Source organism: Pundamilia nyererei, unplaced genomic scaffold, assembly GCF_000239375.1.
Source record: "Pundamilia nyererei isolate P.nyererei 1_Seehausen unplaced genomic scaffold, PunNye1.0 scaffold00001, whole genome shotgun sequence".
NCBI lineage: Eukaryota > Metazoa > Chordata > Actinopteri > Cichliformes > Cichlidae > Pundamilia > Pundamilia nyererei.
The window spans coordinates 7,849,401-7,875,990 of NW_005187402.1; the positions used below are offsets into that span (position 1 = coordinate 7,849,401).

General features: G+C 43.7%; 1 protein-coding gene across 4 annotated transcripts; it reads left to right on the top strand.

Moving 5' to 3' along the window:
- The first annotated feature begins 197 nt into the window (after positions 1–197).
- On the top strand, positions 198–25,172 carry n4bp3 (NEDD4 binding protein 3). 4 transcript variants are annotated; one of them, XM_005719650.1, is made up of 10 exons: positions 198–564; positions 21,270–21,550; positions 21,682–21,853; positions 22,470–22,682; positions 22,920–23,041; positions 23,206–23,401; positions 23,476–23,568; positions 23,664–23,915; positions 24,077–24,335; positions 24,639–25,172. In XM_005719650.1, the coding sequence occupies exons 2-10, from the start codon at positions 21,303–21,305 to the stop codon at positions 25,016–25,018; spliced, it is 1,935 nt and encodes a 644-aa protein (XP_005719707.1). In that variant the 5' UTR covers positions 198–564; positions 21,270–21,302; the 3' UTR covers positions 25,019–25,172. The 4 variants fall into 4 exon arrangements, with proteins under 4 accessions (XP_005719707.1, XP_005719708.1, XP_005719709.1 ...); XM_005719651.1 differs by lacking the exon at positions 198–564 and adding an exon at positions 7,487–7,548; XM_005719652.1 differs by lacking the exon at positions 198–564 and adding an exon at positions 17,133–17,178.
- The last annotated feature ends 1,418 nt before the right edge of the window (positions 25,173–26,590 follow it).

Genomic DNA, 26,590 nt, shown 5'->3' on the forward strand with positions numbered 1-26,590 from the left:
CAGAGGGGCTCCGTATGAATCAGCTGATTTTTCTCTTACAAATTTGTATAGATTAAAACTACTAAAAGTGAGTACTCCAGTAGTGTTCGCCCTCTTTACCTGCTAATAGTCTAGCTCTGGTATCACCTAAAAGATTTCTATTTATTTTTATTATTACTTTATTGTTTTATTGCTATTATTAATCATATTATCCACGCTGCTTCTGATTTTCTTGCATGAGCTTCTACTGTCGGTAGATGTCGCTGCCTCTCCTCCTCTCAGCTAAGTGTGTCAGCGTTACCGGGGGACAGGACAGGCGCATGTTTCCCTGCCTCTCGTGTTTTCCCTCATTCTGCTCTCCGCTATTCAAACCTCTGAGAGGGAAACCACACAGTCCCAGTCTGAACTCCACTCTCCCCACGCCGGTCGATCGCCAAAGTACTGGAAAATACCCCCGGGGAGCCACCTTTTTTCTTCTACTTTTTTTTTTTAATCTTTTTTTCCTCCCTGCTTATAAGCACCGGGATACAGAACTGCAGCAGAGTGGCCGTGCTGGTTCCAGAGATGTCCTGCATGCGGAATATGGTGAGTGCCAGTTTGTTTTTCCCAATCTTGCCGTTATCTGCTTCCACTGCTGCGCATGCAGAGCTGCAGCTGGAAATTGTGTCAGTGCATGGTGCGTTGTGGTCAATGATGATCCAATAAATCAATCAATAAATAAAAACTTAAGACGTGAAAGGACTTGATAAGCCTGCCTGTGCAGATTAAAGCCTTTAAAGTGACACAGCGTCGCTCTCCCAAAGTTTTTAGCTCCTAAATCAGGGTTAATCCTTACGGCTACCCAGCCGTCTGCAGTGCTTTCACCCTGTCAGTGAGTATGTTAAAGAGAAGGGGGGTTGGTGGACCCATATATTTTTGTTCTTTTTAGCCTTTAACTCTGGTCACTTTGCAGCTTTGGTGGTCTCCTGCACTTCTACTGTTGGGGCCTGCACGGTTGTAAATGTTTGGCTCTCTGTTTGATGCCCAGGAGTTTGGGGACAAAAGCTGTTTCTCTGTGAGCGTCTGTGTTTGGATGGCGTGGGAGGGGGAAGGAGGTTGGTGCCTGTGGGGGGATGTCTTGGGGACTGCCAGGCTGTCGTCGTGGAGACCAGAGGCCACAGGTGACCTCTGACCCGAGAAGTCGCGGAGCGTTGCAGAAGGAGTCCTTTGACTGCCGTGGTTATGGGCGTATGCTGACGCAAGAGCAAGCGCACATCAGAGAGACAAGTGCAGGCTGTTGTTGGAGACTGCGCGCTAACCATTCCTGTAATTTAGGATTGGAGGTGATGGCGGGGTGATGCTGCTGTCTCTGCTGCTGTGAGATTGCGCTCATCACTGCATGGCAATCACCCAGACAGCTTAAGTGCTGTTTAGGCTTCAAGTCGCCACATAAAAACACATTCCTCCATGTGATCACCCAGGAGATAAAATTCTGCAATCAGAGCTTTAACCTCTGTGTCTGTGACACCAGCTTGCTTTCATGTAGTTTGTTTTTTGTGTGTGTGCAGAAACTTGTTACGCCAATCAGTAAAGAGAAGTAATAATTTGATAACTATTTGAAGAATCTGCAGAGCAAATATAACGATCTCTCTTTTGTATCAGTGTAAAACTAATACCTTGGCTGTCACACTGTATATTGATTTAAGCTCAAATAATCCCAAATGATCAGGTGCCCTCGATCTATTAAAGAAAAAAAAGGCTGTGACACTATTTATAGGCACATTGTACACTCTAGAATATTAAATCTAAGCTCTATGCGGGAGATTGTTGGATTTTTTTTAGGGCTTTTTATTTATTTATTTTGACACAGTCAGTCTTTGGTGCTCTTCTCTCAGCAGAATCAGCCAAACAGCTGATGAGAGCTCCTCGTTCAGCTGTTTGAGCTCTGGGGGACTGATGCTCCCCCCCGGTGAGTGTGCGTTTGTGAGTGTGCCTCTGTGTCTGTCTCCCTAAACCACAAGCAGCTGATGAAACACATATTCTGCTGACTATTTGGTGAGCGTAGTAAAGATTAGAGGATCCAGATTGTGGTCCATCAATCAGACTGATGTTTAGTGGGCTCTCCCAGCTCTGCACTCTCATACTTTGCTTGTTTTAATGAAGGCACCAAAGGTGCAACTGAATGTCCTCCCCCCCAAATGTGCTCCATACGATGCAATATGCTGTTTATCTTGATATTATTTTGTGGCACAAAAGTGCACAGAAAGCCAATCATGTGTACTACACTCAAGCAGATGGTGGAATGGGGAGAGCACAGCAGTAATGGCACAGTCCTCCTCATGTGATATTTCCCCTCAGGCTAGCCACCTAATCAAACACTAATCAGCTCTCCTTCCACTCACTGGTTTTGCTCCGCCTCAGCGTTCCACAGATTTCCCCTTTCCTCCAACCTCTGTTCTACTTCTCCTGATCCCAAGCTTATCCCGTACCCTATTCTCCTTGTGCGTTTTGTGTGCGGTCATCCCCAAAACTCCATGTCTGATTGCTCTAAGGTGAAAGTGTCATGTTCTTACACTCAACACTCCTCCCCTTCGCTCATCCCTCTCCCCGTGGCTTGGCCTGATCTGCACTCAAGGCCGTCTGTCACTGCAATTAAAGCCAGGCCAGGTTAAGAAAATCACTGCAGGACCTGGCCAAGCGTGCAGGGCTGCCAGCCTTTATTCTGCCACGGTTTGATTTAATGCTGTTTAGCTTTCGAACCCACCACAGTCAAGAGTAGTTTCTATCAGGAACTGTGTAAGTAATTGGCAGCAAGTTCTGTATAATTTCTAACCAGCGTATTAACCATGTGAACCACAATGCTTGCTGCATTAGCATGGCCCCTGTTCTCACTCACAGGTTACAAGTGCCCATACAGAGAACACACCCAAGTTAATCATTGGCCCCGAGTGGCAGGTGTTTCCTTATAGCTGGAGATGAATCTTTGGGAGTATTTTACCGTTCCTGCCACTTCCTCTTAACAGATTTTGAAACTTAAATGCTGCAAAGTCACAACTTCGCAAATTAAACCTGCAGAGCAGTGGTTGTGTCAGTTGGCTAACACTGATTCCGATTGTTTATCTATGAGGTAACATGGCTGCTATGCAGGTTTAATCCTAAAGTTGTCCAGCGCTATCTGCCAGAGATATTCTGAAAGTCCCCAACTTTCACACTTTCACATAAGTACTGCAAAGTACAGAACATCACAGATTCATGATGTATAACAGTTTTAAGTGTAAGTGTGAGTGAGCATGGGTGGATTTGGCATCATCGAGAGTTGGCTTGGTGGCCCACACTCATTTCTGTCAATCAAAATCAGTTTAACTGCCAGACTCACTTTTTGACATTTAATCCCTGCAAAAGTGTACTTTGCCCATTATTTGGTGGTATATAACTGACTGCGTGGTTAGTTGACCTCCCAACTGACTGCTTAACAATTACCTCATCCTCATGAGACAGACCAAACCCTTTGACCTTCAGAGGGGAAAGGTCTGAGAGTGTAGGAGGCCGGACAGACCCTTTTGTCTTTAAATGTCACCAACTCAGAAGGATGACGTGAATAGCTCCGCCGCTCACTCTGGCATCGCCTCATCCTGGGACTACACACTCGTTTATAGAATGCAACATTTTCCCGTGAGTCAAATGCAACCTGTTTACCTCATCTCAGCCTTATCGCTTGCTTGTGTTTTTATTGATCGGGCTTATCTCCCTGTGAGAAGCGCTCACACTCACCTCCTCCCTGTAGTTATCAGCAGCAGCGGTTACCTTCTGTGTGTGTCTGTTGCGTTGCGCTCAGCCCGTGTCTCCTATTTATTCTGAAGAATTGTAGTGTTGCAGAACAAAAGGCCACGAGTCAAAGCCCTCCTCTGTGAGTGGGCATTGTTGTATTTATATCCGCGTGTACAAGTAGCGGTCGTCGAGGTAGCCGCGGCTCTGTTCTCTCCAACGGCATTTCAGTTTGCTGTCACATCGTGTGCTCTCAAAAGAAATCAACGTGGTGGTTTTAAAGGTTACAGTGAGCTTCCATGACCTCCTAGTGTCTCCCTTATGTCTCACAGGTAGTTAAGTGGATCAGCGGTGAAGACTTGTTGAGGCTGTATTTCTCTTTTTTTATTATGTCATTTAAAACCAGGAGCTTGTATGAAAGTATGAATATAGCCGCTGTAATGTCACCCAATGGTTAGTGAACTCCTGTTTTTATGGTTCGATTTTAGCTTTTTTAATTTTTGGAACCAGATATGTGGGGGCAGGAGGGTGAAGTGCTAAAGCTGTATTTGGCTTTTACACTTATTCACTCCCTGTATAGTGTTTGGAAGACCAAACACAAGCAGACAGCTATTGATATACACTCAGCAGGCACTTTATCAACTGCCCCTCATTGCAAATATCTAATGCAAATATCTAGCCAATCACATGGCAGCACCTCATTGTATTTAGGCATATAGACGTGGTCAAGACGACTTGCTGAAGTTTAAACCAAGCAGCAGAATGGGGAAGAAAGGTGATTTAAGTGACTTTGAATCTGGCGTGATTGGCTGAGTATTTTAAAAATTGCAGATCTACTGGGATTCCCCGCAGAACCATCTCTGAGGAATTATCTGAAAAAGGGAAGATACCTAGGTAGTAGCAGATCTCTGGAGAAAACGTCTTGTTGAAATCAGAGGTCGGAGAACAATAGCAACAGTAACTCTAATTACTACTTATTACAACCGAGCTATGCAGAAGAGCATTTCTGAGTGCACAACACGTCAAACTTTGAAGCAGATGGGTCAGAGCAGCAGAAGACCGCACCAAACGCCACAGCTAAGAACGGAAAACTGAGGGTACAATTCGCACTGGGACACCAAAATTGCACAATAGAGAACTGGAACAAAGTTGCCTGGTCTGATGGGTCTCGATTTTTTACTGCAACGTTTTGATGGTGGAGTCAGAACGTGATCTAAATCAGCAGTCCCCAACCTTTTTTGCACCACGGACCGGTTTAATGTCAGACAATATTTTCACAGACCGTCCAAATAAATACAAAAAAATAAAATGATACGAGCAAGACAAAAACTGTGGTATTTTGCAAATATAATAAGAAACGCGAATTCCCTGTGTAAATGTTTAACTTTATTAGCAGCGTCCTCCTGAAAACCGCCAACAACATCTGCCCCTTAATGCATTCTGGCCGCTATAGTAACGTGTAACTATTTTTTAAAAAATGAGCCGTACAACTACAACACGAGAAAAGACCCAGGGAAACTGAGTCAATGATAAAAACCCTGAAAAATCATAACATTTTACACCCGAGGCGCCCTCAACTCTCGCGGCCCGATACCAAACGACTCAAGGACCGGTACCGGTCCGTGGCCTGGGGGTTGGGGACTGCTGATGTAAACAACATGAAAGCATGCCACAAAGCTCAGATCATCTCAAACTAGTTTCTTGAACATGACAATGAGATCACTGTACTCAGTTGGCCTCCACAGTCAGCAGACCTCAATCCAATAGAGTGACATTGTGGATGTGCAACCAACAAACAAACTGCATGTCCTCTCAATATTGACCAAAATCTCTGAGGAATGTTTCCAGCACCTTGTTTCCAGCACCTTGTTCACCTTGTTTATATATATATATATATATATATATATATATATCTGCTTATAACCTCAAGTGGCTACACTGTTGCATTGGCTTCATTTTTTATCCCAGCAGTTGCCGCATGCTTGAATCAGGGAAGAGTCGGTAATACAGCCCTGCCAAAAGCTTATATTTTGGTACAAATTAAAGAAATGAGACATTGTGTGCCAGCGCGTGAGCTTTACAGGAGCTGGTGAGTGGATTATGTGACCTTCGGACAGAACCAGAATAATGGTTTCCTGTTTTTTACGCTAAGCTAACTGAATGCTGTGTATGTTTGCTGTACAGATCTGAGACTGGCATCGGTGTTGTCATCTAACAGTCTAACACTTGTGACTCTTCAGTTTTTAAAGTTGCGTTAACTAATCGCATTAACGTCTCCCGATCCTTACAGACAGAGTTGCAAAATTTGTTTACAAGAGCTAACTCCTGTGTGGCAGACACAGTAAGCTCCGGTCTAAAACAGGATAATGGTATTTCTCAAGAACCAGACAGCCAGCATACCTCCCATAGCACTTTCCAGTGATGACATTGTCCAGAAGAGATAAGCCAGAGGAAATGAGTCTAGCTGACAATGAGTTTGTTGTTTAGTTGATTGGTCATACAGGTACAGTAACTGTAAGCAGGCTCTGACACGTTCCTATCTTCTCTTCTTTGTCTCCTCTCCTTCTGCAATGCTTGCTGCCAATCACATGGATGCACCGCCTTCATTTTTTAGGATCCTCCATCTCTTACTTTGTTTTTCTTTCTTTTCTTTTTCTTCTTTTTGGTTGAACTTCTCTATCAGCCAGCTGGGAGTGACTGCCTTTGAAATCTGAGGCCCTCTGGGGGCCCACACATACAGTAATGACAGGGGTACTGGAGCACCTGCTCAGGTTTTGGGCTGGGCTGTCCAGCTTTGATGGGGTTAGGCCCTCCTTTCATTTTACTGCTGATTTTCTTCAGATTACTCTCAGCAGGCCAAGGGGCACCATAAAACATCATACTCCACTGGAATGCCTTTAATAGTTTGCCAGTCTCAACATAGTGCATCCCTGGCTGGCAAGGTGCTTTTATGAGCTGAGATTCTTGTGTGCCCACCCGTTGGTCCGGATACCCACCTCAGCTCATTGGCCCACATCGGATGGTGAGGACAGAAGAAAGGAGCCACTCTCTCCTGGTTACAGAGCAGAGAACAATGTCTTCTCTCTTCTTCCTTCTCAGATCCCAGCATCTTTAGTTTGAGATGTGTAACTTGATATGGTGTCGAACCCGTCCAGTAACTTAGCCTCTCAGGAAGGGAGACGTACACTCAGACTCTTGTCCAGACAGTCCACTCAGACTCATCCCCCTCCGCATGCCCTCATTTTCCACTTCTTCCTCATTCCCATCTTCCTCTTATTTTCTTTTCATACATTCATCCTTCTTTCCCCATTTATGCTGTCTGCTTTGTAACCTAAGTCAAATCCCTCCTGATTGTCTTATTATCCTCGAGCAAACAGACGCACTGCGTTGCCGTTGTCCAGTGAAGCTGGGAGTTTTATTTAAGGTCTGCATTGAAGGCTTCAAAGCGTTTTCACATGCAGGGGCTTTTGTTTCTGGAACTGGAAGAACCAGTCTGACCACACTGGCCTTTGAGAGGGCTCACAGTGCACAAAGAAGTGAGCAGGAGGGAAGGGTGTAGTGTAACTAGGAACGTACAGAGCTCGCTTAGCTTAGTCCAAAATGTTGATATGGGCCCAAACCATCTGTTTAGACCAGTGTAAAGTCTTCCTGCAGGTCAGTGGCTGAAGCAGTTTCCTCTTTATCCACGCACCTCCCAGCTGCCATCGCAGGCTGGGAAACACGAGTCATGTGATGTCATCATCAGTAGCGTGAGGGTGACAGAGAGAAACAGGGCGTGCATGGGATCAGGAGCAGAGAAGTGAAGTTTCAGGTGGACAAACACAGGTAAACAAGTGTTTTTTCCTTCTACATTTCCTACTATTTAAAGACACTCTTAGTGTAAAAAAGTTAACTTTGCCTCTCTGTTCACCTCATGTCTGCTTATGATTTGGGTTTAGATTTGTTTACAATGTTCCTTTTATAAAAGTGAAAGTACCTCAATTCTGGTTTCAGCTCAAAGATCCGTGTATCTACTAGCATTTAATACGCAGCCCCGATTTCTCCAGGGAAAACTTGACTAATTTGCATGCCAGTAACCTTAAAATGCTCTCTAATGCACTGAGATTTAAGGCAGCGCTGTCAAAGAGCAGCCTAAGCTGCAGAGAGAAGAGGGAAGCATCCTGATTGTTAATCACTTTGCCCACGAGGAATTCTTGTTTGCAGTGAAGCTGATTTGGAATTAGCTAACTTTATAACTGAATCTTTTCCCTACGGGGATGTGACGTCACTCGGAGCAGCAGAATCAGCCTTCCAGCTTGGAAGTGATGTGCTAATTAACGGTTAATTATTGAATGGTCCAGAATGAAGCCGTACGGTTCTCAAATAATAATAAACGGGGGTACTTGCCTTCCAGCGAGCGTTGCATTGAGAGCTCATTAATAATATCACGCTTTCTTTTTCTGTTATATCTGAATTATCTCTGGTCTGATGGTCTATTTGTGTCTCTGGAATTCCCCCTGAGGTCTATTCATGAATTCTGTACCCAGGCTGAGCAATTAGATTTAATTTAACTGACTGTGTTCTCCAGTCAATTAAATTAAATCTAATTGTTTTTGAGATTTTTTTTATTTTTGCAACAGCAATCAAAACAAAACAACCTCATCTAGGTGATATTTCACATATCATAGTTTTTCTTGCGGCTTTTGTTGTTAGTGTAAACTCTCTACAGTAAACTTATGACCTCATTTGGCTGAATAAGGTGTTTTCCAGTAGCACTCAATTCATTTACAGGGAAACTTCAGCCAGGAAGGGGGGGGACACTGATCTTCTGACTGGGCATCGGCCTTCGTCAGCATCAGTGTTTACTACCCGACATCATCCCTCTTCAGTTCTCTCTCTCTCTGGTGCAAATGAGATCAGAAGGATTTGCTGGGATGTGATCGGCAGAGCAGTTTCACCTGCACACGGGTCACTCCACGTGTGCCTGTTAGCTTCTGAGTCCAAACCAATTTTTAGCTGCGGTGCATCTGTTTTCCCATGTTGATTGTGCCGAGTGTGTGGCCTAACATCCAGGGTGTCCCGATGGATGCTTGCACACTCTTTGCAGCTGTTAAGTGGAATTGGTTCAGGTGTAGGTCGATGTGGGAACCACTCAATTTCCATCGATGTAATCACAGAACGGTGACTCCTGCGTGAACCGCTCCAGGAAACAAAGAAGCCACAGTGAGTCTCTGCTCACCCCTCCTTACTGTAAAGAATTTAATAAAAAGCCTTTATCAGCTCAGTTTAACATTATGTTACCTGCAGCCTATGATTATGTGGCTGAATAATCGGTCACTGAGTTGTTGTTGTTGGGCTGCCGTTACCAGGTTCTCATGGGAATAAAGTTACTTTTGATAACAGATTAAAAATGTCCCAAAGCCCTCAAAGTCCTCCAGCAGGGGAAACGGACAACATCAGCCACATCAGAGCTCCACGTGTTAAGTAACGGCATGGCACATTTAATCATTACCCAGTGAGAAATGTAAGGAATGTGGGTTTGTTTCCTCACACCGCTCTCGGTGGACTTATGCTCTGCGCTGAACATGGCTCTGCTGATAGCAGCGGTTGGCAAACACTATACAGGCTTTACCTGTTATCCACAGAAACCAAGCAGAATTTGAACTGGATTCAGAATCAAGTGTAATAAATATCATGCCGTTGTTACAAATGCCAGCGAAGGTGAGTAAAGAAATATTTTAGCATGTTGCTGGTTTTATAGCTGTTGGTTTTCTTTTTAAAATACGGAAAATACAGAAAAAAAATCTATATTTTCCTTTTACAGAATGCCGGACATGCATTTTCTCAGCATGTCAGGCATCATAAACTGCATATTAATACAAAATTATCACGCAGATTAGATTTAAGTATGAAAGTAAGAAAATTATAATCCAGCGCCAAATTGTGTCATTCTTGGTTAGTTGAAATTGCACAAGCTAAAGAGTAAAAGATGCGAAATGCTGACCAGCTCATGAGCAGCAAACCTCATATTTAGAAGGCAAAAAGTGAGAAATGAACCATGAAAATCACCATAATAAGTTTATCTTGATAGATAAAATGAAAAAACAGCATAACAATGGCACGTGTCATCAGGAGCTTGCTCGGTGAGGCACTGTTGGATCGTTGGGTTTCCCTTTATAAAGTCAGATATCTTTGAGGTTATTGTTCAGTACAAATGAAACTGCACTGAATTGAACAGCTTCAGTTCTTCGTGGCTTTTATTCTCTATTCCTCTAAAGCGCTGCTGAAGGGTGGGAGCAGCATTCTCCCCCATATTTCTGCACTCTGTGTTTTGATGATGGCGGTGGAGAGCGCTGACTAACACATCCAACACGTCCAAATTCTCCCATAAAATGTTCAGTTTGGTGTAAATCTGGACTGTAAAAGTCAAAAGCATATTATTAGAACAAAGAGCAACTCTCTTCTCTGTATTGATTTGAAGTGACCTGCCTCCTACCAACAAAGAAGAGCTGCTGCTGGATCCTATCACTGAAGGGGTCAAGGATTCAGTTTTTCCTCCGTAGTGCATCGCCTAAAAAAGGCTTTCTCTGCATATTATTGGTTTCAGGAAAATAAGATTTCTCTCTCTCTGTTTTTTTGTCCTTTTTTTTTTGTTTTTACACCATTTCAAAAAACAATTCTCTAGTAAATCTTAGCATTTTTAATGAGTTCGGCTACCAAAAAAATAGCAGCGCTCTTTAGTGTGCTTTCATATCCTCCACGTGTGTCATTTTCATATTTAAGACCTTAGCTAAAAAGTCGCTTTAAAAACAACACCTACAATCAGCAAAATTTCTTGGCAACTCTTTGATTCCTGATTAGCGTCAAATTCTTTTCCCATCATAGAGTTGTCAGTAAACTCCGGACTTCTGATTACTAAACCTGATACTGCTGTAATTGCAAACTATGATGCATTTCACGTGGGAGAAGAAATCCCGACTGTTGTAGCAACAAGTACTGTAATAGGAAGGGCTTATGGAACAATACGTTGTTTAGTTTGTTTAGAGATTAAGGCCTTCATCTCGGCTCCCACGCTACTATCTAACTCATCGTCTCTTGTGGCTGAAGAGCAGTTTTTGTTTTGAATAGCGGACCCACATGTTTTTCTAAAGCTTCGTTTAAAGCGTCTTGTGGAACTAGTCGTGTCGTCCTGTATCATTTCTATTTTTTATTAGATGCAAGCCAAAGCCTGAGTCAGAATTTGTACAGTTATATTTGTGAACATATGGAAATGCTAACAATTTAGCACCATCAGAAATCCAATAGGAACGTGTAAGTTATGGGAAAAGATGGAATAGCAACAGCCCCATCCTGTATGTCATACAGCTTATATCATCATCAGCTATTTACATTGATTGTTATACATTTCTTTTATGTTGTATGCGAGCCTTGATCTACCTGTAAGTCATAATCATACTCATTTGAGCAGTGTTTAAAAGCGACACGTTTACACAGACACTAAAAGAGGAAACAACTTTGAACACGTTAACCTTCCCATTAATATCAATAAAATCAACTGATTGTAAGGATAAAAATAAAGATGGAAATGACCACAAACGCAAAACAATACTTTAACCCTTTAAAGCCTGAACTATGAAATAATTTAAAAAAAAGTTTTACACATAATTAATAAGTTTTTTTTTTGAAATAATTAAATATTCCATCCATCCTCTTTAGATTGTCCTCATCAGGGTCACAGAGGGGCTGGATGTTGATGATCTGGTGCGACATGCAGTTGCTCTGTGGGATGGATAAGCATGTATGCTTTGTGGAAGTGTGATCTGTAAAGGAGTGAAAGGGGCAACCTAAAACAACAGTGAGGTCAGCTGCTCCACACAGCTGTGTATCTACACCTCAGCAGAACAAATCCACACAATCATAACTTCCCTAATCCTAAAACACCTATAAATATTTTTTTTGTCCTCGTAAGGGAGGGTCCCCGAAACATGAGTCATATCAGGACTAGACGAACGTAGACAAACCCACATGTAGAGGTTGAACTTATAACCTCACAGATGGAGCAACGCAGGCATTTGTCCAAACAAACTTGTGCAATTCTTTTCACACTGCAAATTGATCATATTTTAACAAAACCTGCTCTTATTACTGAGTCACAGTTACATAAAAACCACAGAAGGGATGTTGGTGCATAAATTCCCCCCATAAATAACACAAATAATACCCATGGCGCTGTGAGAGCAGGTGCCTGCGAGGGCTCTCCCTTGTGCTGTCTTGCCAAATCAAACTGATTTATGTAACATCAGTCAGCTACAGATCAATATGGTGCAGCCGGTCAATCCAGATAACACCAACATGGCTGCTGTGGTCATTGGATTCTTTGCAGAAATACTGCGAAGTCAACAGAGGCATTATAGCCAAAGCACACTGTGCAGGCCTGCGTCGATAGGCAAACTGATGCAAAGTGAGGAAACCCACATCAGCCTGAGAGGAAGTCATCACCTGATTTACTGAAAGGCAGACGCAGCCAGTCAGATCACAAACGTTAGACTTCTGTATCGAGCTGAAGCTCTCTTAAGAGTAATCCTGCTGAACTTTGAGTCTCACGTAAGTTTCGTGGTTTTCTTTTCTGGGTCAGTAATTGTTGATCCAGCTGTGGAAATTATTAGTTCGAGGTCTCATCTACTCAGGGATCAGAGCGATTAAGTTGCCAGCTCACATCCACTGACAACATCAATTTTGAGAGTAAAAGGAAAACAAGATGAATGATATGCATGTCAGGATTTTGTAATAAATATATGTGACATGCCACATGCAGCTGATACTGGTACTGGTGCTCAGTGGCTTCTGTTTTTATGTGAAGAGCATTTTTCTACCATATTAGTTTCTCTTCACTGGCTAAATTGAATCTAAAAGAGGTATTGAGACCTTGAGGTATTTCAAGTAAAGCACTGCACCACATGAAAGTACATAAAAGATGTGGTGTTGAAACTTACAAATCCACTCTTTCGCACACTATGTGTTTCAACCATTACCAAAGAACAGCTGCAGAAAGCACTTTAAAATCAGATGATTCTTTTGGATGAACCCTCTACAAGTGACTGCCTGAAATCTGGAACCCACAGGCGTCACCCATTCTTCCGTTTCCTCCCTTGAGATGCTCTGCCAGGCCTTTACAGCAGCCACCTTCAGTTGCTGCTTGTTTGTGGGTCTCTCAGCCTTCAATTTTGTGTGTAATAACTGAAAAGCATGCTCTTCTGAGCTGAGATCAGGTGACAGACTTGTCCATTGATAATGTCAGATTGCTTTGCCTTGAGTCTTGCAACATTTGTCTGAATCTGAGCAGAGCGTATGGCCCTGTGCACTTCAGTCAGCAGTGACATCACCAATAAACACCACAGGCAGACATGTGTGCACATGCAGTAACATTTATCCTGCCACATTTGACAGATAATACCATGTGTTTTGGTTTCATCTGTTCAAATACTTTTTTTAAGCAGGTTCTTTCAGGTTATTTCTGGCAAAGTCTTATCTGGTCCTCTCACTCTTGAGTGTAAGCAGTGGTTTGCGCCTCGTCTAAACCCTCTCTGTCTCTTGATAGTAGACTTTGACAATGATACACTTTAGTTGTCTCCTGTGGTCGTCCAGGTCTTTTGGTGTTGCTGAGCAGGCCAGTGCATTCCTACCTTTTAAGAATGCATCAGACTGTTGATTTGGTTATTCCTAGTGTTCCTAGTGTTATTTTGCTTCTCCAGCCTAACAATGGCCTCCATCACTCGCACTGTCTGAGGCTGAAATGCAACAGTGAAAGACCTAAACTGCAAATTCAACACTCTGAATCAGCTTTAGATATGCTGCTGCTTGTGAAATAATAAGGCAACAGGCCTCACTTTGCCATAAAACTGCTTATCAGTTAGTTGTCCATTAATTTTTAGTCTGAAAATTGGCAACTGTGTATACAAGTGGCTTTAATTCCTAGACAGTCAATGCAAAACTGTTGCTAAAGCCTTTGATTTACGACTAAAAGTCTTCACTTCAATCACAGATTGATTGTTTGACTTCAAAACTGCTGCGGTGGCAAAATTATAAAGTTGTGGGGCGTTTTTTTCCAAACAAATTTGGGATCTAAGCACATGGTGGAAACTTGCCATCACACAGTACGCCAGTCCTAAATCATACCCTACGTAATCATTCATTTTCCTCTAAATGAAACTATAATTTACAAAATGGATATCATGCTGTAACCAGTGATTAAGACCATAAGCTCAGTAGGAAAGTGTTTGCCGAGGTCATAAATCAAGCGAGATTCTAACAATTTCTTTCTTGTAGGTTTCTATACAGTCAAACTTCAATTTTAAGGCAGAGGAGCCTCCTTTTAAAACACAGGTGCTAATAGACACATTGGCTTTGCAGCTTTTCAGACCCCATAGGTACAGTTTATGAATTAAAATCAAACAACAGCCACTGATATCATTAAAAATAATTCCCCTCTCGCCACTGCGGGTGGTCTGTCCTTCAAGCTCGGGTCCTCTACCAGAGGCCTGTGAGGTTGAGGGTCCTGCACAGTATCTTAGCTGTTCCTAGGACTGCACTCTTCTGAACAGAGATCTCGAATGTTGTTCCTGGGATCTGCTGGAGCCACTCGTCTAGCCTGGGAGCCACCGCACCTAGTGCTCCGATTACCACTGGGACCACTGTTATCTTCACTTTCCGCATCTTCTTAAGCTCTTCTCTGAGCCCTTGGTACTTCTCCAGCTTCTCATGTTCCTTCTTCCTGATGTTGCTGTCATTCGGTATCACTACGTCTACCACCACGACCGTCTACCACCACTATGTCCGGTTGGTTAGCCACCACCATTTTGTCCGTCTGTATTTGGAAGTCCACCAGGATCTTAGCTCGGTTATTCTCCACCACCCTTGGGGGCGTCTCCCATTTTGACCTGGGGACTTCCAGGCCATGCTCGGCACAGATGTTTCTGTACACTATGCCGGCCACTTGGTTATGGCGTTCAATGTATGCCCTGCCTGCTAGCATCTTGCAGTCTGCTATTATATGCTGAATTGTTTCAGGGGCATCTTTACACAGCCTGCACCTGGGGTCTTGCCTGGTGTGATAGACCCCAGCCTCTATGGATCTTGTGCTCAGAGCTTGTTCTTGTGCTGCCATGATTAGTGCCTCTGTGCTGTCTTTCAGTCCAGCTTTGTCCAGCCACTGGTAGGACTTCTGGATGTCAGCCACTTCCCATCCTTCCATGATGGTTCCTCTTCTTCCTCCTCTTTATTGGGTTTTTGCTGCCTGAGGTATTCACTGAGCATGCGGTCGGTTGAGGTCATCTTCCTGATGTATTCGTCGATCTTTGTTGTTTCTGTGGTACTGACACTCACCAGTCCCCAGCCTCCTTCCTTCCGCTTAGCGTATAATGAACGAACAGTAATAGTAGGGTTTACAGACGAGGGTTCCTAAAATCCATCGGCACTTGCTTCGTGGAAATTGCAGAATGAAATGCCTGTGTCTGCTCTCAGCTATCTGCTCAGTAGCATGTATCTATAGCCATGACAAAATATGACCTTTAACCTCTGTTAACCTCTGGCGTATTCATCATGAATAGGGACAGTGTGAAACCAAACACTGGGCAGTGCCACGTCCAATCATCAGGCAAATTGTAGCCCATGTTTCACAGACAGACCAGTTGTCATCGTGGGTTTCGTGACATGAAGTTTAACCTTTCATGCGACACCCTCCCTGTCCCTCAGTTAGAAAACAGACAAGAATCACCCAGAAGCACTTGTGCTTGAGGCGGCATTTCCAGTTGCATCCGTTTGGACTTCACAGATGCTAAATGACATAAAAGCTACCATCGGAGACGCAGAAGAAATAACATTTAATGAGCCTGCTCTTTAGTGTCTAGTTTCTTCTGAATGGCCTCTGTGCCTGTGGAGAGGAACTACATCCCCCGTCTGTAATGAATAACCTGCTAACAATTAGAGACTGCTGCGTAGCACTCCTGTGCTGTCATGCCCCAAAGCCAGAGAGACACTCTCACACTCACTCATTACAGGCTAGCATGTAACAGTCAATCACAGAGCGGAGCTCTTCTTTGCTTCACGTGTAGTATAAGGTACCTTCCCTATCGGCCTCAGGCACAGCTTACCACACTGCTGCCGCTCCTGCTGCTGACACATTTAGACTCTCAAAGCACGCTCATATAAAACGAGGCTCACATTCACTTACATCAGTTCCATCTTAAACTCTGTTTTTAACGTAGGACATTAATAATTACTGTATATTACAGTAATTATTTAAACAATTTATAATTAAGTGAATAACTAACACAAGAATAGAGCTTGTGCTGGAAATTCACCCAGGACTCTGTTACATCTGGTGTGCGCTGCCTGCCGAACGGCACCGTAGGACAAAGTGCACCTCTTGATTTTTGTAACGATGACGTTGCTGGCCATATGCAAAGTGACCAGCGTGGTGGGTATATCAAGGTATATCCTTAAGTAAACGCCGTGACTCATTAGCTTGAAAAATCACCGTTAGCAGCATTAACTTGAAGTAATCGTTTAATGTGTGACTTTATCAGTCTCTCACTCTTCTTTCGGATGTTGTTTCAGATTATTATCATGTGCAGGAATTTATTTGTGCACTGCTCTCTGAAGGTCCCACCACAGCATTTCAGGCAGGTTGAACACTGGACTTTTGGCTGGGCCTTTGCGACACGCTCTTTTTCAGTCATTCTGTTGTAGATCTGCTGCCATGCCTGGATCACTATCCTGTACCATGACCCAATTTTAGTCAAGCTTCAGACAGATGGCCTCATATCTGACTTCAGAATGCTTTGGTATACAGAGGCATTCGTGGTCAGTTCAACAACTGCAAAACGAGCCAAAATAATCACATCTCCACCACCGTGCTCAGCAACTCCTATAAGGTGTTTGCACTGTGCATCATGACTACCACAGGATGCTGTCACGGCCTTATTTTTTGATGGGAAGTGTCCCTCAGGACAGGCTGTCAGAGTAGGTGTTAAATATAGTTGCAGAATTCTCTGTAGAATAAAAGAACTCGGCCTAATGGTAGCAGCTGCATTTTCCACAACTGACAGAAAATCTAGCGAGTGCAGCTTTGATAGAGCTTATATAATGAAACAGAGAGTGCGTGCTGTGTGGGAGTTTTAGATGTAACCTGTAAAACTTACCCCACAAATGTAAACAAACTTTGATGGTGAGCAGGGGAGCGAGAGAGTGAGTGTCGAGGGAAGAGGGCAGAGGATCTGCGAGTTGTGCACATGCCTTTCTTTCTTTTCTTTTTTTTTCGGGAGTGCGCTGAGTGACCGGCGCACACACAAGTGTGAGTGAATGTCCGTGGGAGTGAGCCTTTAGTGCATCAAACACTGACGAGCCCGAGCTTGTGTTCTGCTAAGCATCTTTGGAATTTGGCTGCACCGCGATTCTCTCCTCTGTCGGAGACCCGTTGTAAGGGTTTGAAATGTTCCCTCTTCAAACTCGAGCATTTCATTGAAAAGCATACAGGAGGTCTGATTACAAGATCTCAGGAGGGATCGTCCTTGAAGTGCTCTTCTTCAAGGCGTGTTTTGTTTTCTTTGTGACTGCAGTAAAGTGGTAAGGGTATGGTTTTCTAGAGGACACGGAGAAAGGCGCATGCAGGGTTTTTTTTTCGTTTAGCAAGATGTGTGAAGTATGTGTTTCCTGACAAATATTTTCTAATTTTGGAAATTGCAATTATGGTGTTGTTTGAAGACAGGACGTGATGGTCAGCTCTGTACAACAAAGTTGACAAGTGGTGCTAGCAAAACATAGCCCCTGTGCATGTCTTGCAAAGAAACACATCAGAAGAATGCGTGTGCATGTGAAAGTGTAAAGCATAAGAAGCATCTGTTATCTTCACAAGGCTTGAATTTAAAAAAAAAGGTTTAAAAAAAAAAGCTGATCGCTGCTTTAAAGGAAGCATAAATCAAGAGCAGACTACTTTGAATCGGACTATAACTGTTCAAGGCTGATTGAAGGTGCTGCTTTGATGTGCACGCACGCACGTGTGCGATTTAAGGGGGAGTGTTGCATTTCAGGGCCCCTTTGGCTAGTCGGGGCTGGGCTGTAAATCTGGCCTTGTCTCCCAGTTTTCTCTGGCCCATAAACTAGAAAGCAATTATGGAAAACAACTGGATGCAAGATTTCTTCCGTCCTTCAAGACTTGTGGTTGCCTGCTGAAAGGATTTTTATCCTCTTATCTACCCAAAAGGAATAGCATTGCCTCGCCCACCCCCTCACCCCGAGCTCGGCTTCCCATCAAGAATCGATTGGGCTCTCGTATATTTGGTAGATAGAAGGCACGTGCCGAGTAAAGTAGTCGGGCTAAAAATACTGAGTCAGACCTTGACCAGTGCCCATTAGGTTTGGCACACTCATGATTTATTCATTTGGTGTCAAACACACACACTCATTTAGGCTGACTCACATAGTTCATGTCACTCTCTGACCCAGGTCTCAGATGGACAGCAGCAGAGAAGCAGACTTGTTAACAAAGCGTCTGATATTCATTATCAGTGATTATCGGGTGTCTTTCCTCAGCCTGAGCTCAGCATGTTATATCGGCTTATTAGGAAGCGGATGTTTTAGTGGAAATTTTGTTTTGTTTTTTAACTTTTCGGGGGGGGTAGTATCTCATGAATATAAACATGAGTAGCTTGGTCTGCTTTGATCTGGGCCTGGCTGAGAGCCCCGAATGGAGTGGGCTGGAGCTGCCTTTGCACAGCTCTCTCTGCCCATTTTAACCATTTGCATAATTGCCATAACTGTCGAGGCCAGCGGTGCAAAACACTTGATAAATGTGGATTGTATTAGAAGCGAGAGGAAATGCCGGAGTGCCACTGTGGGTGTCTGTTCTCAAATGTGGTAGAAAGTAAGAATAAAATAAGGATGCGAGTATGTCACGAGCGTGAATCGACAGCTGGAAGGCCCAGTCATCAGCTGGGATGATCCTAGGTCTGATCTCCAATATATTCCTGCCTGGCATGCTGACTTTTTTTTTCTAATTTCAAGATTCATTTAAATCGTTAAGCAACACAACATTATAAATGGAAATTGCACATGCAGTTTCTCTTTAATAAGTACAGGCTGTTTCTTCATGCTTGTGCCTGCTAAGTAATGCACATAGTAATGCACATAGTGTTGACTGATGGCATTTTGCTGTTGCATAACTGGAAATGTGCTGCTGATTAGCAGTCAGTTCCACTGACTAGTCTTTGCTTATTTTCCCATTATTGCTCTTACTAACTCAGGCTTCAGTAGGAGCAAGAAAACTCTAATTTTACAATGCTTTTAGGGACTCTTGTGAGATTTATGAGTCACCTGCTAAGCAGCATCCTGGGAGAGAAATAATCAAATACCCACACTTCTCTTAGAGAAGCTTACTCTGTCAGGTTCAGTCTCATGCTGGCATACTTTTACCTTAGAGTGTTTTTTGGCAGCTGCGTCTCAAATAGTGACAAATTGCACAAAGAAGGCAATTTTATCACCCCCCCCTCCACCCAGGCTGTCTGTTAATGTATAATGTAAATACAAATAGTTGCTGACATGTAAGTGTGGTCAGGACCGATGCTAAGTATTCAAGATTGGTTATAAATGGGCTAAACAAGTAAAAGGTCCCTATATGGCCTCTTTGAAGTCTAACTGTTCTTTAGGTGCCACATCAGTTGGCTGAACATGAAGGGAACCCCCTCCTCCCTCGGGTCCTGTTTATAGTCGGAAAGGCAGAGGCGCACTTGCATGTTTTATGGTCTCGAGAACGTTTTATGGCTGCTGGGGGTGTTTATGCACAGGAAGAGAGAGGGTCAAAAGGGTGAAATCAATAGTGATCCTTAATGAGGTTGCTGAAAAGAAGGAAAGGAGCGGATATGCCGGCAGTGAGAGGGAGGCTGTATGGTGAACACGCTGACAGAGTAATCAGGCCTCTTACTTGGGTATTCTGGTGATTTAACAGCTTGTTTCGTTTTGGCAACAGATAATGCAAATGAGTGTATTTCCAACAGTAAATCTAGTGTCATAAAACAACACACGGTGTGACAGGCTTTCATGAAAGGTAGGAGAATTTGCAAAGAAAATGAGCTGCCACAGGACTTGATTTTCCATAATGTGCATTGTCAACCAAAAAGCACCTCACTCTGCCTTTTTTAAGGAAATGAGTTGTAGTAACCTAGCTGGATCAGAGTTGCATAACAGGCTTACGATGGGACATATGCTGTCTGACCTCAGAGGAAAACAGCATTACCCTGACAGGGTACACGTTTCACATAATCCTGTGGTCTTTTCCCTGTGGGGAAGCATAACTCAAGCCTCAGAGATAGAAAGATAACCGTGATAACACGTTTGGGGATTTGCCCGCTTTTGACATCATTTCGGTTTCATTGCTGTTGTCTAACGCGCATTGAGCTCAGCTTTTACGAGTTTGTTTTCTAGTGCGGTGCTGTGCTCGGCTGCAGTGGGAGGCTGCGTTGTTCTAGCTGTGCTGTTGGACAGCTGTCGGTACAGACAAACACAGCTGATGAAACGCATGTCAGCTCAACCGCGTCCTCAGAGGATTAACATCCACTAACAGTAGTAAGAGGGGCAAGAGGTGGGGTTTATTTCAGCAAAGGAGAAAAGCCAGTGTCAGTCGCTCCAACATTTTGGTCCACAGTGAAAATCTAAAAAAATACTGGATGTGAATCTTTCCAGTAAAATATGTCAGGACATTATAAATGGATTGGCACATTTATTACAACCCCAATTCCCCCCAATATTGGAACATGGGCAGTTAAAAGATGGAAAAACAAGTGGTACTAAAAAGAAAAAAAGCTGGAGGAACACTTTTATAACTAATTAGGTTAACTGGCAGCAGTTCATTAACATGACTGGGCATAAAAAAGAGTATTCACAAGTCTGCACAAAACTGGGTCTACAAATAGTTTATCAAATTCATTATAATGTTCCTCAACATGAAATTGCAAAGACCATGAATATGTCATTATCAACAGTACATGATATCATCGAAATTATATCCACAAGTATTTTAGGTTAGTATCTTGCCCAAGGATATTTGGCATGCAGACAAAGGGAAGCCAGGAATCAAACCACCAACCTTCCGACCTGCTCTGCCCCCTGAGCTACAGCCACCCCTGCGGTTTCTATTGTATTAATCCAGTGACTCATTCTCTGACCTCTACTTCCTATTTACTCCCAGTGTTTTGGTTTGCATGCATTTGCATCGCAATGCAAAAGATGCCTTGTAAATGCATGCCTTCTACAGTGCTGGTGGTAAACATCAGCCTATTGGCATGACAGTGGAAGCTCGACTTTGCAGCTCTGCAGAGCTGCTACCACAGTCACAGACTCCTTTTCTATAGTTTGACATGTATAAAATTTACCACTAGCAATATTTGTGATCAGTTTATCTACTAAAGAATGACAAAACTCTGACACTCTAGGTCAACAAAGCATTTGAGGCCACAGTGAAAACGCTATGGACAAACATCAAATTAACTAATTCTTTGTTTTTCTCTTTTTTACAGAGCACCTTCTCTCCCCACTGTGACCTGTAATCAATGGCAACCTCGGTCCAGACTCTTCCTTTGACTCGTGGCCCCAGCAAAAACTTCCGCGACCCCTGCCCAGCCCCGCCCCTGTCCCCGCGTTGCGGCATGGGAAGTGTAGGCAGTCTGGTGGAGAGGCCGGATGTTTCTCCGACTAAAGGCAACCGAGCAGTGCCCCAGGTGAGACCGAAACACAGCAACGGGCTCTTGAAGAAAGGCTTCACCCAGAGAGAGCTGCTCAACTACCTCAACATCAACAGGTGGGTTCTGATGAGGAAAAAGTTCCCTCGTAGGAATTCGAAACATCAGGTTTTTGAAGGCGAAAAAGTCTGCAAGGTGGTATAAAAATGATAGAACTTGACCTAAGCAGGCTTACTTTGCTTCCAAACAGAAAAGAGCCTAAAGCGAGCCCGAGCAACGACGGCAAGAAGGATATTATCCCGGGCCTCAGCGCTGTCAGTGCACGGGAGGAGGATAACGTTTATGCTAAGGTTTACCATAAGGATGGCACTGAGGTAGATCTTACAAAGAACTCACTGCCAAGCGCGGGCAAGTACGAAAAGGTGAATATGTTTCTTTAAAGTACTGCGAATAGATCCGTTCAGAAGTTTTATTTCTTGATGTATCAAAGAAACTCAAAGGAGGATATTCTCATTTTCAGCAAGTTTATTACATGGCTGCAAAATACAACTAAAACTTTAAATGTAAGAGTAAAAATGTTAACTTCATGACCAAGGAGACTCAGTAAATATAAGAAAAAACTCAATATTTTGAGTAAATCTACCTATAGCATTCTCTACAACGGTCAATACAACAGTAAATATGAGGAGTTCTGCACAGATCTGCACAAATGCAGATGAATGACTTCCCATTGTTTCCTTTTTAGAAATGATTTACAGTCAGTGAAATACTTCTAGGGCTGTGGTAAATTGATCCATATCACATTTATACATCACTGGCAGCATGGTGAAATACCCCCATGGCGTTGTTACCTAGCTGTAAACATCTTCCACCTCACTGGCACAGATTGACAACCTGCTCTGAATTTATTGCACCAATCAAATATCACCTTTATTTCCCTGCTTGAATTAATCAACGCTATTAATTTAAAAGAGACATCGTGATTCATGTTTCGTAGCCTTGCCACCTCTCGCTACTATCTTGCTTCCTCTCCTTTAGGCACGTTTGAGGTCTTCGGCCTTTAAGCCTGTGACCCCCAAGAATTTTAGCTCAATGCAAAACCTCTACCCGTCTTCCAAATCAGAGGACGTGGATCATGGCCTCTCTAACGGCTTGCACAGAGCGTACGCCCATGTTCCCAAAGCAGTCTCCACCTCGTCTTCTTCTTCCTCACCGTCACGTCACGGAGGACCGACGTCAGCCGGCAACAAGGTGAGCTAACGCTACAACCTTCATCCATCCTGTTATTATTATCTCGTTTACCTTTGTTAATCTTGGCGGAAAGCTGCGAGTTGCGAGCCGGGGGAGCGAGATCATAGGTGCACAACAATTAACTATGCGCGACTTATTATAAAATTCATTTCCATCCATTATTTATGGCTAAAATTAAACTTTTTTCAGCTCATTAATGCTACACTGATGAACAGCTGTATAATTATGACTGTGTAGGCCCTCTCCTCGGTGTGTGGGATGGGCCAGGAAGATGACAACCTGTCAGACTCGGGCCATAACTCCATGAGCAGCCTGCCGCCGTACCGACCTCCCTTCCGCCCACACCTGTCTCACATCAGGTCTGCTGCAGTATTAGTCTTAACTATACTTTGAGCTGAAAAGCAGTGTTGCTATATTTGATTTTTTTTTATGGTTAATGACTGTGTGGGTTGTGATAATAGAAGAGATTTTAATGGCCTTTGTGGATTCTTTTCTTTTTTCTTCTTTTTTTTTTTTTAAATAGTGCATCTATGGGCCACATCAATACCATCGGCTCCCTGGACCGCACCTCTCTGGGAATGAAGGCTGTGGGGTCAGGGGGCGTGCCTATTGGGGAGATGGCATGTCGAAGCATGGCTACTCTGAGCCGTATTGCTCCATATAGCGCGGAGGCTCCACCTCCTTATGAATGGACGCTCTCCCTGTCTGTGGAGGAGGTGGTGAGTGCTGAGGGGGATGAGTGGTGGGTGTGATTTAAAGATTCCTAAATGCTTCATGCTGTTGTCTTTTCCAGGTGCGGGATCTGGAGGAGCGCCTGGTGGAGAAAGAGCATGAACTCAAGCAAATGAAGAGAAACCTGGATGAGAGCGAGGGCGCCATCGCACAGGTGACTCTAATCATCTTCTTCTTCAGAATCAGTCTACGCACCCGTCTTCATCACCCTTTAACATCTGACCTTTTCATCTCCTCCACCACATTCAGGTGTTTGAAGGGAAGCAGCGTCTGTGGGAGAAGGAGGTGGAGGAGCTGAAGCGCCTGTATGCTGCTAAACTGCGTCAGGTTTCCCAGCATGCCCAGCGTTCCCAGCGCAGCCTGCAGTTGCAGCTGTTTAAGGTCCAGCAGGAGAAGAACCGGCTGCAAGAGGAGCTCGACGGTATGAGAAAGGAAATGTGCCGGGAGGCTGGAGCAGTGCCCAGGCAAACCAGTCCGACTCTGGAGGAGACACAATGGGAGGTGAGGCGGTGGAAGGCCAGGGCAGTCACAGTTCATGGCAGGGAGAAGCACATAAAAGTAACTACAGGGAAGAGACAAGATATCTGGATTCCTTGTTTGTCCTTTTTGAATCATGGCGACCCCTAGCCTCCTTCATTTCCCTTTGACTCTCTCCCTCTCAGGTTTGCCAGAAGTCGGGGGAGATCTCCTTGTTGAAGCAGCAGCTGAGGGACTCCCAGGCAGAGGTAACTCAGAAGCTGAGTGAGATCTTCCAGGTGAAGACAGAGCTCAGGGAGACGCGAACAGAGCTGCGCAACAGGGAACGCCAGATAGATGCTTTAAAGCTTGTCCTGCAGGGGACACAGCGTCACAGACGACCTTCTCAGGCCGCACACGAAGACGAAAAAGAAGCTGAAGAGAATCCATCTGCTCGGGCGATAGGTAGAGTTACATCTCTCATGTCTTCATATATTTGGGTTAGTTGCACTTTTGGGCACAGCAGCTGTTTCACACCACAGTGTTTGTAGGCCACAGATGTGTTTTTAAAATTAAACTAAGCGAGTCGTCTCAGACAGATGATTGGCTTATTTTCAGTTCTGACATTTCAATGTGTCAACCCAAAAATCAGGTCGTTTGAGTAACCGGGGCAGGAATTTAAAATCAGCCAGTGTTTTTCATCATAGCCCCCCCCCTCCCCTCCCCTGATGGCTCTAGCTGAAGCCATGTGAACCACTTTCTCTGCAGGAGGGTGCGGGGGCCCCACAGAGGAGCGTCTGCGCGCAGAACTGCTGCTGGAGCGACGCCAGAGCGAGGCCCAGGCCATGGCTTTCGAGGAAGAGAGGCACACGTGGCAGATGGAAAAGGACAAGGTCATCCGCTACCAGAAGGAGCTGCAGGCCAGCTACTTAGACATGTACCACCGCAACGAAGCGCTCGAAAGGGAAGCGCAACAGCTGAGGGCAAGCAGAGAGCAACAAGGTGGAGGAGCAGGCGGAGGAAGCGGAGATGGCACTTTGGAAAAAGAAGCGCCAGAGCTTAGGAAAGAGAGAGCAGGTGACAAACAAGAGGACACACCTTCCCCTGGTCTGCCGTGGATAGAGCGGATCGAATCATCGGAAATTTGACTGTGACCTACTTGTTTGCAATGCAAAGTGTGTCTATGGAAGACCATATCTACCAGGACAAGGGAAAAAAAATCTAATGAATTGATGTTGCTGTAAAGAATTGTGAGATAACAAGCAAATATTTACTGATGATGATAATAATAATAATAATAATAATAATAATAAAAACTAAAAGACTTGTGTCAAAATAAAGGATAAATGATTAAAAATTTTGATTTAACAAGTCAAAACTGTAAAATTATTAGTCAGATTTTATACTTTGTGTGTAATCCAATTCTTGACTTGAACCGTAAGTCCAAAAACATGTGATACCAAACATTCAGTCCAAAAACAAGCATCATACGCTATCATACGCTACTCCAAGTGATGACCATAAAAAAGACAAAAATAGGTCAAACTTTAATGTGCTACATTTTTTTAATTATCACATCAAACTTTATATCTATTATCCCAAATTAAGTAAGTGAACCTGGACTTACTGAAGAGTATTTATTTTTAGCACAATTAGCTTTTCTTTGATTTTTTCTTCTTTTCATGGTACAGAAGGACTTCCACAGACTGCTCACCCTTCTTCCATCTCTTCCACTCCACCCTTGTTTAATTAAAACCCTTTTCCTGCTAAAGCTGGACCCCCAACCTCACACAGAGCCAAGTGATATTGAGGTTCCTCTATCCTTGTTACGTTAACGCTGTAAAAAGAAAAAATACAGCCAAGCACCTAAACGGTCCAACTTAAGACTTCTTGTTATTGATAAACCTGTAAATGAGAAAATTGACATGATGATTGTGACTGCTTTGTGTTGATTTGGGTTGAGCCTGACCGATTATACCAGGGGTCTCCAATCCAAGTCCACAAGGGCCCTGCAGGTTTTAGATGTGTCCTCGATCCATCACAGCTGATTACATGGATAAATTACCTCCTCAACATGTACCGAAGTTCTCCAGAGGTGTGGTAATGAACTAATCATGTGATTCAGGTGTGTTGACCCAGGGTGAGATCTAAAACCTGCAGGGACACTGGGCCTTGTGGACTGGGATTGGGGACCCTTGGATTATACAGTAGTTAACATCTCACAGCCTCTTCAGTGTTTGCAGACTATCTATAAATTCAGGGTTCACCTGGACCTTTGGAGCAAACAGCTTCTTCGGGTTAATTATGAAGAATGGTGCCAAGGCAGAGAAAACGGTGCATAGTAAACTGGAAATACTCACCTTACTTCCTTCAGTTTCCAGACAGGTGAGGTTTATATATAAATATGTATTTTGTACATAACTGTAATTTTTATTTGCCATGGTACTTCAAGAGCACTGTCGTCTTAAATATGCATACTTTAACAAAATCAATCGGTAGATGCATTTATGATTGCCATGCTTATTTGGTGCGATTTGTTGCACAAACCCAGCACATAACATCAAATGCATGCCCGTGGTGAAAATATGTCCTCTGGTATTGTTATTATTGATATTATAAACATTCAAAAACCAGCTCTCATTTGACCTTTTCCGCATACTGTGATTCACATCTATTTACTGGAAATAAAACTGTACAGTATAAAGATTTGTTTTCTGTTT